Source organism: Mauremys mutica, chromosome 3, assembly GCF_020497125.1.
Source record: "Mauremys mutica isolate MM-2020 ecotype Southern chromosome 3, ASM2049712v1, whole genome shotgun sequence".
NCBI classification, from domain to species: domain Eukaryota; kingdom Metazoa; phylum Chordata; order Testudines; family Geoemydidae; genus Mauremys; species Mauremys mutica.
The window spans coordinates 175,700,807-175,713,414 of NC_059074.1; the positions used below are offsets into that span (position 1 = coordinate 175,700,807).

Consider the following 12,608-nt stretch of genomic DNA (forward strand, 5'->3'; position numbering starts at 1 on the left):
GGGGGGGGGTTACATTAGCCCTAACAGCAGGGGTTCTAGACCTCGCCATCCCCAACAAGTTAAGTACTCAGATGTTCATTAATAAGAATGTTTGACAGCAGAGATACTCATCTGTGGTGCAGAACAATGTTAGTTTTAATCAGAATGTTTTGAGGAAGCAGTTGTATTTGTTCTCCATTAGCCTGCTGCTGTCAATCCAGTCATGTGGTTTTGTCTTTTTTTTACAAATTTTGAATTCCCCAAAACAAATTAGGTCTTTTACGGGGGTGAGCAATTAATGATATTGTCTCTACTCAAGCAAGCTATGTATTCTGAGATATCTGATTAGGAGACATCATGAGCAATCGGTGGCTGTGTTGCATTAAATTCTTTTTAAATCCCAGAGATCAATAAAAGTGACCATCTACAGTTTATATTGAAATCGCACCGGAGAGGAAATAAAATAAGCCACCAGTGGAGGCTGCTCCTTGTTCTAACGGAGTCAGATTGACTCCATGCACAGGGCCAGCATAAAGGGCCACTTAAGCCCTCAACGTAGCGCCTAAGCCAGAAGCATGTTGAAATCAGTGGGGAAGACCCAGAAGTGGTTATTTATAAAACGAATCCCACTGCAGCCTTATAGGGCTGCTCACAGCTGTGAGCACTACATCTAGTAATAAATGTGAAGGCTCAGGCCCTATAATACTAAGAGTAGCCCCACAGTCTCTGAAGGTGTGTGGGGAAGCATATATACTGTATCTAGTCCCCGGGTAGCATAGCTTATGCATTCTGCCCTTTACAGGCGTTGGCACAAATTCTATGGTGACGTAAATTAGTGCAACTCCAATAACCTCAACAAGAGCTATGTCACTTTACACCACCAGAAAATTTGGCCCATTGCATCTTGCTGAGGCAAATGCCTCCAGGCACTTCTTAAAGAAGCCCGTATGGCTGGGGCCATATGAATAGCAAGCCATGAACATTCAGCCACCTGGGCACCAGCAAGCCCTCATTGAACATGGAAGCCCTTGTGACCTTTTGAGAAACTGGGCGGATATTCATGAGTTATGTTCTGTGATTTCTAACACACATTGAGTAATCTAATGTTAATAGATCAGATATAAGATGATACATAATTATCCTTTTTTAAAAGTTAAAACAAGATACAGTTTCTTCTGGAGAATTCTCCTAGCTGTTTTGATCGATGCTTCACAAAATTCTTCTCCTAGCAGAGCTGCAAAGTAATAATTTAAAATGCAAAACAAAAATAAAACTCCATGCTAAATATATTAGACATCCAAATTTTATTTAACCTAACTATGCTTTCTGCAGGAGCCAAGTATAATCACACTATAATATACCCACTGATTCTGAATACATCAATGCCAACAATGTAATGTTACCAAGCAAAGAAAAGAATCGAGTTCTAGAGCAGGATTTATTTTTCATTACAAGAAGGTAATCCACCACTATAATGAGGAATGGGAAAAAAAAGTTTGAAGGTTGAATGAACAGACCTAAAATGAGCCTTTAAGATGGAAATAGAACTACTCCCCGAATTACTGGTGACACCGCTGACACACTTGTTGCAGTTTTACAATACTGTAATGTTGTTTTCAGATGAGGTAATGACCCTGTGCTGAAATAAACCATAGTACTGTTTGTGTTCTTGGCTGCAAGTATAGCTCCATATACAGTATAAGACTTAACTGGATGTCATCAAATGCAAGATTAGAATTTAATTTTGCAGGGTTTAACATACCCACTCTTTTACCAGTTATGTGAGGAAGAGATGAAAATCTTTGTCTTTGGCTGGAAAATATAGCTTTGCAGTGAATCTTTTGTGCAAACACTTAATATTCTAGAACTATTTCCATTTAGGGCCTTCCCATTAAAAACAATTGGAATTTTGCCATTGACTTCCATGGGGAGCTGGCTCTGGCCATCTGAGACATGTCAATGGGAAGTACATAGAAGTTTGACAGACCAAGTCAGTTGTATCATATTTTGCATCTATTTCAAATGTATGACAACAATTAAAAAAAAAGCTTTGTAAACAATGAAAGGCAACAAAAAGTAACTGAAGATAATATTTTTTGTTTATTCTTCAGTGTGATGATCTAATTAATGTTGTATGAGATAGACATGTAATATTTTGGTAACGTATTTAAAATAAAATGCTTTTAACTTTCTAACAACTTGGAAGTCAGACTGAAGGCATATGGCTAGATAACTGAAAGACAAAATTCAAGTGCATTAGTAATTTATAGTGTTACTCCAAAGAAAGCGTTCTGCCACTCTTTGTATCAGAACATGATGTGCTTTGGGGGGTGGGAGGGAAGATTAAAGCAGTAAAAAGCTTTCCTGTAATGTAACAGGCGCCCTTATTATGACTCTTATTGAAGAGCTGATGATTAGGAAGCCAATGTAATTATGTTTCACAAGCAGAGCAGAACAGTCTCTGAAACATACTAAAGGCAAAACCTTTTGATTTTGTTCCACACATTTAATCAAAAACATATTTAATCAAAAACAATAATCTTATATTTTGTCTAAATTAAAAAAGTCTAAATAAATTAAATGAAGGATGATGAAATATTCCTAGGGAAAAAAACTTTAGAGACAGGAAGAGAAACACTACAAATGACCCACGAACACTTAGAGTGGGGTTCACAAAGGTACTTAAGTGCCTACCCCGCATTGGAATCAAAGGGAGTTAGGCACCTAAATACCTTTGAGTATGCTACCCTTATTTTATTTCAGAAATTTAATGGGCCCAGTTCTGTTGTGGTTGTGCAGGAAGGACTTGTGCTTCAATAGTTTCTACAATGGTCATGTACGCAGGATTTTTCCGGTCCAAAGACTGTAGGATCAAGTCCAACTACAATTGGCCTTTAGTACATCAGTTTAATTGAGATCAAATAACGTTATTACAGTTGAAAGGTGCCTAAAGGGGAAATTTTGCCAAAAGGGCCTGATTGGGCAAACTTGAATCCCAATGGCGAGTGCTTATGTGCTAGTATGGATTGCAATATTATTATTAACATGGATAGAAAATTATTGTCAGTTGGGAGAAAGACTGTTGCTTGAATGGAAGATACCGTCCATATTAGCTGCCTTGAGGAAAATGGAAGGTTGACACCAAGTAAAGCATCCTAAAAACTTAAATTCTCAAATGCCAAGAACTCTACACTGAAACATCTTGCCTATCTCTGAGTACTATAGATGTCTTATTTAGGCGATATATAAAAGTATTTGTAAAGCATCCAGATCAAACTCTAAATCTGAACTGTACTTTTTTTGTTCAGTGTGCTACTACCCAAACAAAGCTTGATTCTGTCTTCTGTGTAACCCCGGAAGTAACATGGAAATATTACATTGTCCTGTAAGCATTGTTTGACCTTCATCTAAGTCTTAGCTGGAAACTGGCAGGTTAAAAGGAAATATTACAGAGAAATAATGATGATTGCGTAGGCCAAACAGCCAGAAAAGCAGAACAATTCAACTCTCCATTTTCTCTACTGACAAAACAGTACCACTGATAATTCTTCATTTATGTCACTGTGACAGCTTTGAAAATGTTTTTCGTTTTTTTCCCTTTTGCTGTAAGAGCAATGTCAGCATAGTAATACCATGCCTCCTTATTTTCAACAATAACAAAATATATCAGGAATGTATAACTGGAGTTGATGTCATAGGTTCCAAGGCACGAGGAAGGAAAATATATACAATTTAGGCTAAGATTTTTTTTTAAAAGGGGTGGGGGCACCTAATGTTGGGCTCCTAAGTTCATAGACACCTGAATAAAAAGCAACTGATGGGTGTTCAGCACTTTTGAAAATCAGGCCACTTCTTTAGATGCCTAAATATGGTCTGAGGAGTCTAACTTTAGGCACCTATGCTTGGCCTTATACAGTGATGAGCTGCCAAAATCTTAACAACTGGTTCCCTATAAAAAGTTCTGATTTAAGGGTGTGGGAGCGGGGGAGGGGCCGGGGGAGCCTCAGCCTCCCCAGCTGGGATTCCTGGGAGCAACAGGATGGTCCAGCCCATGGACCAGAGTTCTTTGCCCACCCCCTGGCCCTTTAACAACTGGTTCTCCATGGAGATCTAATTTTAGCAACCGGTTCTTGGGAACCGGTGGGAACCGGCTCCAGCTCACCACTGGCCTTAGACTAGTCTACATACAGTATACACATGCAATCAGTAGCCACCAATTTGGGGCACCTAACTTGAACTCTCTCACACTGAGCCCCTAGAAGTAGTGTCCACTTCTGAAAATTTTGCCTTTTACATTTACACTTAAAAAAATAAGATAATCAGACAGTTACCAGCAAATAGCTTTAATTATAGTGCTGTCATGTTACATTACTTGAACTCAAAAGCAATCTTACTGGTTTAAGCTGCGTGCTATGTTTATATATTGCATTCTTATAAATGCTGCTGCATTATTTATATTTTGTCCTATTTGATAGTGTGTGCAAAAGGTCAAGTAGTAACTGGCCAGTACCGAATGCTTGCAAAGCATGGTGGATACGTGTGGCTGGAGACGCAAGGAACTGTCATTTACAATACACGCAACCTACAACCTCAGTGTATTGTCTGTGTCAACTATGTACTGAGGTAAGTTATATAGAACCCCAAAAGTGCTTATGAACATCTATGCTGTAACACAGGCAATTAGTGGTATTTTTGAAAGGTGTATTTTACTTTGATATTCTGAAACCAACTTCGCCAAGCAAGATAGATCAAACACAACTGTTGGACTTTTTCTTTCAATAATGTCTGTTTGATACAAAATCTATTGACACATGCCTGCAGAAGGCTTTTATTTGCATGCAGTAGAATTTCTAGTTTGTTGGGAGGACTAGATATAAAACCTGCATGGAAGATTTGGAATAATTGCTTGCTACCAGGTGGAGCAAAGAAAAGCCTAATCTCTTGTAAATATCACCAGGAAGAAGTACCATATATACTCATTCATTAGCCCGTTCGTTTATAAGCCGACCCCCCAAGATGGTTAGGTAAAAATAGCAAAAACTGTATGACCCTTTCATAAGCCGACCCTATATTTCAGGGGTTGGCAAACTTTGGCTCCCGGCCGTCAGGGTAAGCCGCTGGTTTTGTTTACTTGGAGCATCTGCAGTCATGGAGCCCCTCAGCAACCTGTGGCCTCAGTTCACCATTCCCAGCCAATGGGAGCTGAGGGGCTCCATGCCTGCAGATGCTCCAGGTAAACAAAATGACAATGTATTAGATATTCAATTCAATGATTCCATAGAGTTTAAAATCATCAAATTTTGGTGTAGACCTGTTTATAAGCCGAATCCTGCACTTTGGTGCATCACATTTTTAACAAAAATATTCGGCTTATGAACGAGTATATACAGTAGTTTTCCTCAGCAAAGTCAGGACCACAAAGTGATCTGCTCTGGGCAAAATTAAATATTGTGGTCATAGACTAGGCCAAAAACTGCAATCTTGGAGAGTGAAACTGATCTGGGTCATTACTATATTAATTACACACCTGTAAAACTGGAGTAACAGTGGTGAATCATCCCCCAGAATTATTGAGCAACTGCAGTTCCTCTTTGCTTCAAATTAAGTTCTGGGTGCTCAGCAACTCCAGCTCCAGTTTTTCTCACATTAGGCACCAAAACTTAGTGGCAGTTTTGGCCTTTGCCTTAAAGTTGTAACAGTTCGTTAACTGTTTATATACTGACTTTGTTTTAGAGTGCAAAATGTCTAACAGATCTAATTGCCTTGTTAGCGAAATTGAGAAGAATGACATTGTATTCTCAATGGACCAGACGGAATCTCTGTTTAAGCCTCACCTGCTGACAATGAATACTATTTTTGATAATGGGGTCCCAGTGACTGAGAAGAGTGACTTCTTGTTCACAAAACTGAAGGAAGAACCGGAGGAGCTTGCTCAGTTGGCACCCACACCAGGCGATGCCATTATTTCTCTGGATTTTGGTTAGTATTGTAGCATCAAGTAGCATGCAATAAAAAATAACCTCAAAATACTTCTTGTTTTAACAAATGCAAAGAACCACAATGGGACTGATCTTGCTCTTCCTTGCACTTGGGAAAATCCGGTGTGACTCCACAGAAGTCAAAGGACTCACACCGATGAAAAATTTCTGTGAGCCAGATGACAAATCAGGCCTATTATTTTTTCTTGATTTATACTAAAACCTTAGAATGTGAAGCATGCACATGGCAACTGGGAGATGCTTGCTTGCTTGCTTATTTATTTATTAAATAGCTGCTAATGTGTCATAGCACAACAGAATTGTCAGGCTGAAAGAATGTGTCAATCTTGTTAATGTCTGTTCAGGGACACAGACGTTTGAGGAAGCCTCTATCTACAACAAGGCCGTTGTTTTGACTCTAAACAAACAGTGGCCAGTGGAAGTGAAGACCCATACTCCCCAAGGTGAAAAGCTGACTATGCCATCATTTACCATGCCCCAAGTTGCACCAGGCAGTAGTACTCCAAGTGCAAGTAGCAACAGCAGCTGTTCAACGGTAAGAAAGACCTTTGAACTGAAAATTAAATTATCTAATCTACAAACTGCAAGGTAAATAAATGGAGTGTGATGTTTTGTATGTAACTCCCATCAACATCAGTGAGAGATACATGTGTACAGTAGTGGTCTCGTACTTATGAAGTGACCAAGGCACATTGTACTGTATACATATTGAACAAAATAATGAGGATAATAAATCGGGGCTAGCCCCTGCGCTTAATACCTTTTTCCCAGCCTCACACTAGTCTTCTCTCATTAAAACATCCTATGTATAGCCGCTAGACCAAGCCACCACTACTTCTAGGTGGATTAGCCAGTAAAAGGCTGCTATTAGATAGTGCAGCCATTATCAATATCCCTTTAACAAAAATCCTGGCATATTACCTTCATTTGTTCATTAGGTAGAAGCTGTAGCCATATTTCAGTGGTTCCCAACTACTGGTACATGTACCAGTCCTGGCACTTAAGGCTTTTCAGGCTGGTACCATAGATTTCCTCTGTCCCTCCTTGCTCTGTGCTGGGCCCCAGTGAACTGCTGCTCTTTGCCATCCATTCATTTGTGTACTCTCTAATCGAAAATTTGGTTTGCTCTGAACTAAGCTGGATGGTGCACAACTGAATGAGAGGCAGTAGACACTAACTGGAACACATGAGAGTTTAGTCTGCTTAAACTAGCATAATCGCCCCCTAGAAGTTGGAAAGTGCTGACTTAGCATAGCCAGTAGGCCATTCCTGGAGGATGCCCCATTTATTTTGTAAACGCTGGAAGAGGAAAGCCTGAGCCCCTGAATACCCCGTTCCTCTTCAGAGAGATTTAAGAGGGGATGTCTCACATTGCCAGTTTACATTTATTTTTACACTATATCCATATGGTAGACCATTTCTATCATTATCGCATGCAGCACTTTTCACCATTTCTTAGTGATAAAAGTAATAATCTTCTTCGAGTGCTTGATCATGTCAATTCCATTCTAGGTGTGCGTGTGCCCACGTGCGCGGCTGTCGGAGATTTTGCCTTAGCGGTACCCGAAGGGCCAGCTGTGGCGACCTCTGGAGTTAGGGTTGCCAACTTTTTACTTGCACAAAACCAAACAACCTTGCCCCACCCCCTGCTGAGCCCTTCATCCGAGGCCCCGCTCTCCCCACCCTCACTCATTCATTTTCACTGGGCTGGGGCAGGGGTTTGGTGTGCAGGAGGGGACTCCAGGTTAGGGGGTGGAGCTGAGGGGTTCGGCATATGGGAGGGGGCTCCAGCTGAGGCAGGGGGTTGGGAGGGGTATGGGCTCTGGATTGGGGGTGCGGATTCCAGGGTGGGGCCAGAAATGAGGAGTTCCAGGTGCAAGGGGGGGCTCCAGGCTGGGGTACGGGTACGGCGGGGGGTGAGGGCTCTGGCTGTGGATGCAGGCTCAGGTGTGGGGTTAGGGCTGAGGGATTTGGGGTGCAGGAGGGGGCACCAGGTAGGGGCTGAGGGATTTGGAGGGCAGGAGAGGAATCAGGGCTGGGGCAGGGGGGTGGGGCATGGAGGGGGGTGAGGGCTCCAGCTGGGGGTGTGGGCTCTGGGGTGGGGCTGGAGCTGGAAATGAGGGGTTTGGAATGCCGGAGGGTGCTCCGGAATGCGTCCAAGGGGATCAGAGGGCACGATTAGGATCAGGCCTGAGGCAGGGGGTTGAGTGGGGGGGTAAGGGGGTGGGCTCTGGGGTGGGGCTGGGGATGAGGGGCTTGGGTGCAGGATGGTGCTCTGGGCATGAGGTGTCTGGAGGGCGGGAGGGAAATCAGGGCTGGGGCAGGGGGTCAGGACATGCGGGGGTGAGGATGCTGGCTGTGGGTGTGGGTGCTGGTGTAGGGCTGGGGCTGAGGGATTTGGGGTGCAGGAGGGGCTGCAGGCTGGGGAAGGGGGTTGGGTGCAGGAATGGGGTGTTAGGGATCTGGCTGGGGGTGCAGGCTCTGGGGTGGGGCTGGGAATAAGGGGCTTGGGGTGCAGGAGGGTGCTCCAGGCTGGGATTGTGGGGTTTGGAGGGTGGGATGGGCATCGGGGTGGGGCAGGGGAGGGTGTCATGGATCCAGGCTCCATGTGGCACTTACCTTGGGCAGCTCCCAGAAGCAGTGCCATGTTCCTCCTCTGGCTCCTACACGGAGGCGCAGCCAGGCGGCTCTGCTGGCTGCCCCATCCACAGGCACGCCCCCGCAGCTCCCATTAGCCATGGTTCCCGGCCAATGGGAGTTTCAGAGCTGGCACTTGGGGCGGGGGCAGTGTGTGAAACACCCCGGCTGCCCCTATTGTAGGAGCTGGAGGGGGGACATGCCGCTGCTTCCAGGAGCTGCGCAGAGCCACAGCAGGCAAGGAGCCTGCCTTAGCCCTGCTGCACCGCTGATGGGACTTTTAACAGCCTGGTCGGCAGTGCTGACCGAAGCCTCCAAAGTGACCTTTTCGACTGGGTGTTCTGGTAAAAAAAAAACAGACACCTGGCAACCCTATCTGAAGTGTTGCGCTCATGCTGGATATATCAGGTGCCGCCGGCCCTACACCGTATCAGTTCATTCTTACTGCCCGTTGTGGTCACACATTAAGGGGTGGTGGCGGGTCTTCAAAAACTTTTGTCCCCGCACCCAGAAAGAGCAAGACATCTGCCCCCTCCTCCTGGCTTCCAAGCCACCCAGTCAGGTCACACCAAGTGCCTCGGCCTCCATGCGCAGCACACCTCCAGGACCCGACTCCTACTAGCACTGTTCACCTTTGCCAGTGCCGAAGAAAAAGGCCAAGAAGTGCTCCTTGGCACTCAGCAAGAAGGCCCAGGTGTCATCTACCAAGGGACTCAGGCCTGCCCACCAGACTATTCCAGAGCTATGCAATCGTTCCTCCCCAGCTGGGGCACCCAGCCCTGTTAAGGGTCCGCCACTGACTCCTGGGAGTGATATGGGACCCACACTCCTGTCTGCACCTTCGTCAGTGGCCAGCACAGTGGCCTTATTGGAGCACGTGGGGCGTACTGGTTGTGATGATGCCTCCTTCACAGCACTCCTTAGTGCTTGCAATGGAAGCTCGGACGGTGGCTCCAACGGCACTGGACCTGGTACCAAAAGCGCGTTCTGAGGTCAGGGTGGAGGAACCTGTTCCCACCCCAAAGCCTCTTTCTTCAGCGGTAGTCGAGACCCGAGACCGGAGGTCCAGTCTTCCTCGTCATCCCCAGATGAGGAGATTATGGGACCTTCCAGAGCTAGCCTGCTGGATGACTTAGAGAACATCAAGACCTTCTATGGTGCGTGGCCGAGGACTTTAGGCTTGAGGTACAGGAGATGGCAGAGCAGGAGGACACCCTCTTCAACGTTCTCTCAGCCTCTACGTGTTCCCAGGTTGCCCTGCTTGTGCATGAGGGAGTCCTCAAGATAGCCCAGGCCTTGTTGCAGACCCCCTCCTTCATCCCGTCCACCTCAAAATGGGCAGAGAAAAAGTACTTTATGCTGGCCAGAGATTTCGAGTACCTCTATACTCATCTGCCCCCAGGCTTGCTGGTTGTATTTGCAGCCAATGAAAAAGACAAGCAGGTCCCCGCCTCCTTGACTCCCAAACACAACAAGGCTAAGAAACTTGATTTATTTGGGAGAAAAATTTATTCCACCTCCAGCCTGCAATTTTGGGTAGTGAATCATCAGCCCCTGCAGGGCCGGTATAATTTTAATCTCTGGGATGGTCTCAAAAAGTTCCAGGAATACCTCCTTCAGGGTTTGGCCCAAGAGTTTGCAACTCTGGTGGAGAAGGGTATGATGGTGGCCAGATGCTCCCTGCAGACTGCATGGGACATGGTGGACTCAGCAGGAAAGGTGGTCACATCGGTGGTGGTCATGCGACATAGTTCCTGGCTCCAGACAGCAGGCCTCTCCCAGGAGATGCAGGCCTCGATCCAGGACCTCCCCTTTGACAGAGTTGGTCTGTTCTTGGATCAAATGGATGCCAAGCTGCACGGGTTGAAGGACACTAGGGCTACCCTTCGCTTGTTGGGCATGCACAGGCCACAATCAGCCAGGAAGCCCTTCTGGCCAACACTCTGGAAGCCTCGTCAGGGACCTACACGGAGAAGGGATGCTAGTTTCAGTCATCGTCGCCTTTCTTCCTCCTGCTCGCCAGCCCAGCCTGGAGCCACAAAAGAACCAGGGGGCCAGAAGTGATCGGTCATGGATTACATCAGACCTCTGGGTCCTGAACATAATGGCTCGGGGCTATACCCTGCAGTTCTTGGCCGCCCCTCCTTCCCGCCCCCTCATTTTCCCGTCCCTCTTAGGGACCCTTCTCACGAGCAACTCCTCATTCAGGAGGTAAAGAAGCTCCAGGGCTTGGAGGTTCCTCGGGACATGGAAGGATGAGGATTGTACTTCCTAATCCCAAAGGCCAAAAGGGACCTGCATGGCCTCAACAAGTCTGTCAAAAAGTTGAAGTTCCGCATGGTCTCCCTGCCCTCCATCATCCCTTCCCTGGATCTGGGGGGCTGGTACACCACTCTCAATTTAAAGGGTGCTTACTTTCATGTCTCCATATTCCTAGGCCACAGGCACTTCCTGTGTTTATAGTGGCTGGGCATCACTTCCAGTTCACAGTGTTACCCTTTGGCCTGTCCTCAGCCCCCAGGGTGCTCACAACGTGTGTGGCAGCAGTAGCGGCTTACCTGAGAAGTTGAGGCATCCAAATCTTCCTGTATCTCAATGACTGGCTCATCAAGAGCAAGTCTCCGGAGCTGGTCCAACAGAGCCTCAATCTGGTGTGGTCCATCTGCAACAATCTAGGCCTGTTAATAAATACAGAAAAGTCCACATTAACACTGGTTCAACTCATAGAGTTTATCGGAGCAGTTATTGATTCCACGTGAGCCAGAGCCTTCCTTCCGGAAGTGCGCTTCCAGGCCACATCAGACTTGATTGCCCACGCAAAGATCCATCCACTTACCTCAGCCCACACGTGCCTGCGACTAATGGGCCACATGTCCGTGAGCACATACGTGGTCAGCCATGCCTGTCTTCATCTATGACCTCTGCAGTCATGGCTGGCCTCAGTCTATATCCCCAGCAGGCACTCCTTGGACCGAGTGGTCATGGTGCCAAGTTATGTCCTCTCATCTTTGGACTAGTGACTGGATCCCCAGTTGGTGCTGCACAGGGTTCCCTTCGTGTCCTTATCTCCGTCCCTTACCCTGGTCTCGGACGCTTCGGACCTGGGCTGGGAAGCCCATCTGGACGAGCTCAGGACTCAGGGCCACTGGCTACACAGCGAGCTAGCTTTTCATATCAACATCAGGGAGCTCAGAGCAGTTCACCTGGCCTGCCAGGCATTCTTGCCCCATCTGAAGGGCAGTGTGGTGCAGGTCCTGACGGACAATACATCAACAGGCAGGATGGAGCCAGGAAGTGCTCAGCCTCTGGGACTTTTGTGTGTGACATGCCATTCATCTGGTAGCTCCCCACCTGCCCAGAGCCAAGAACATCCTGGCATTTCACCTCCGCAGGACCTTCTTGTCTCACCACGAATGGTCACTCCATCTGGAGGTGGTCAGCCTAATCTTCCGCAGGTGGGGGACTCCCCAGATCGACCTGTTCTCATCCTGGCAGAACAGAAAGTGCCACGTGTTCTGTTCTCTGTTGGTCAGGAGCGCTGATGTACGCCTTCCCGCCGGTGCCGTTAATCCACAGAGTACTGCTCAAGGTAAAGCAAGACAAAGCGACAATCATCCTCATAACACTGGCGTGGCCTTGTCAACACTGGCTCGGCATGCTGCTTACACTCTCGGCAGCCACCCCGCTGCAGCTACCTCTTTGGCTGGATCTGCTGTCCCAGAACCACGGCAACCTGCTGCACCCGAACCTGGAGTCACTGCACTTGACAGCTTGGCTGCTGTGTGGCTGAGTATGGACGAATGGGGGTGTTCTGCTGGTGTCCAGCATTCCTGCTGGGCAGCAGAAAACCGTCCACCAGAGATACATATGTGGCATAGTGGAAGCAGTTCACATGTTGGGTAATGGGCCAACACATTCATGCAGAAGAGGCCCCGCTGCAGGACATCCTGGACTATTTACTGCACCTTAAGCATCAGGATCTGTCGCTATCTT

At 46.8% G+C, this 12,608-nt stretch overlaps 1 protein-coding gene and 1 long non-coding RNA gene across 3 annotated transcripts in view; one reads left to right on the top strand and one right to left on the bottom strand.

The window, feature by feature from the left end:
* Window positions 1-12,608, top strand: part of EPAS1 (endothelial PAS domain protein 1) — a 152,828-nt gene that overhangs the window by 128,738 nt on the left and 11,482 nt on the right. The window contains exons 8-10 of the mRNA XM_045009139.1: window positions 4,455-4,602; window positions 5,750-5,958; window positions 6,323-6,513. Coding sequence (XP_044865074.1) covers window positions 4,455-4,602; window positions 5,750-5,958; window positions 6,323-6,513 — 548 coding nt within the window. The remainder of the gene's footprint in view (window positions 1-4,454; window positions 4,603-5,749; window positions 5,959-6,322; window positions 6,514-12,608) is intronic.
* Window positions 8,896-12,608, bottom strand: part of LOC123366047 — an 82,297-nt gene continuing 78,584 nt past the window's right edge. For both annotated transcript variants that reach the window (XR_006577895.1, XR_006577896.1), the window contains 2 exons: window positions 11,174-11,293; window positions 8,896-10,578 (listed from right to left, as the gene is read on the bottom strand). This is a non-coding gene — a long non-coding RNA (uncharacterized LOC123366047). The remainder of the gene's footprint in view (window positions 10,579-11,173; window positions 11,294-12,608) is intronic.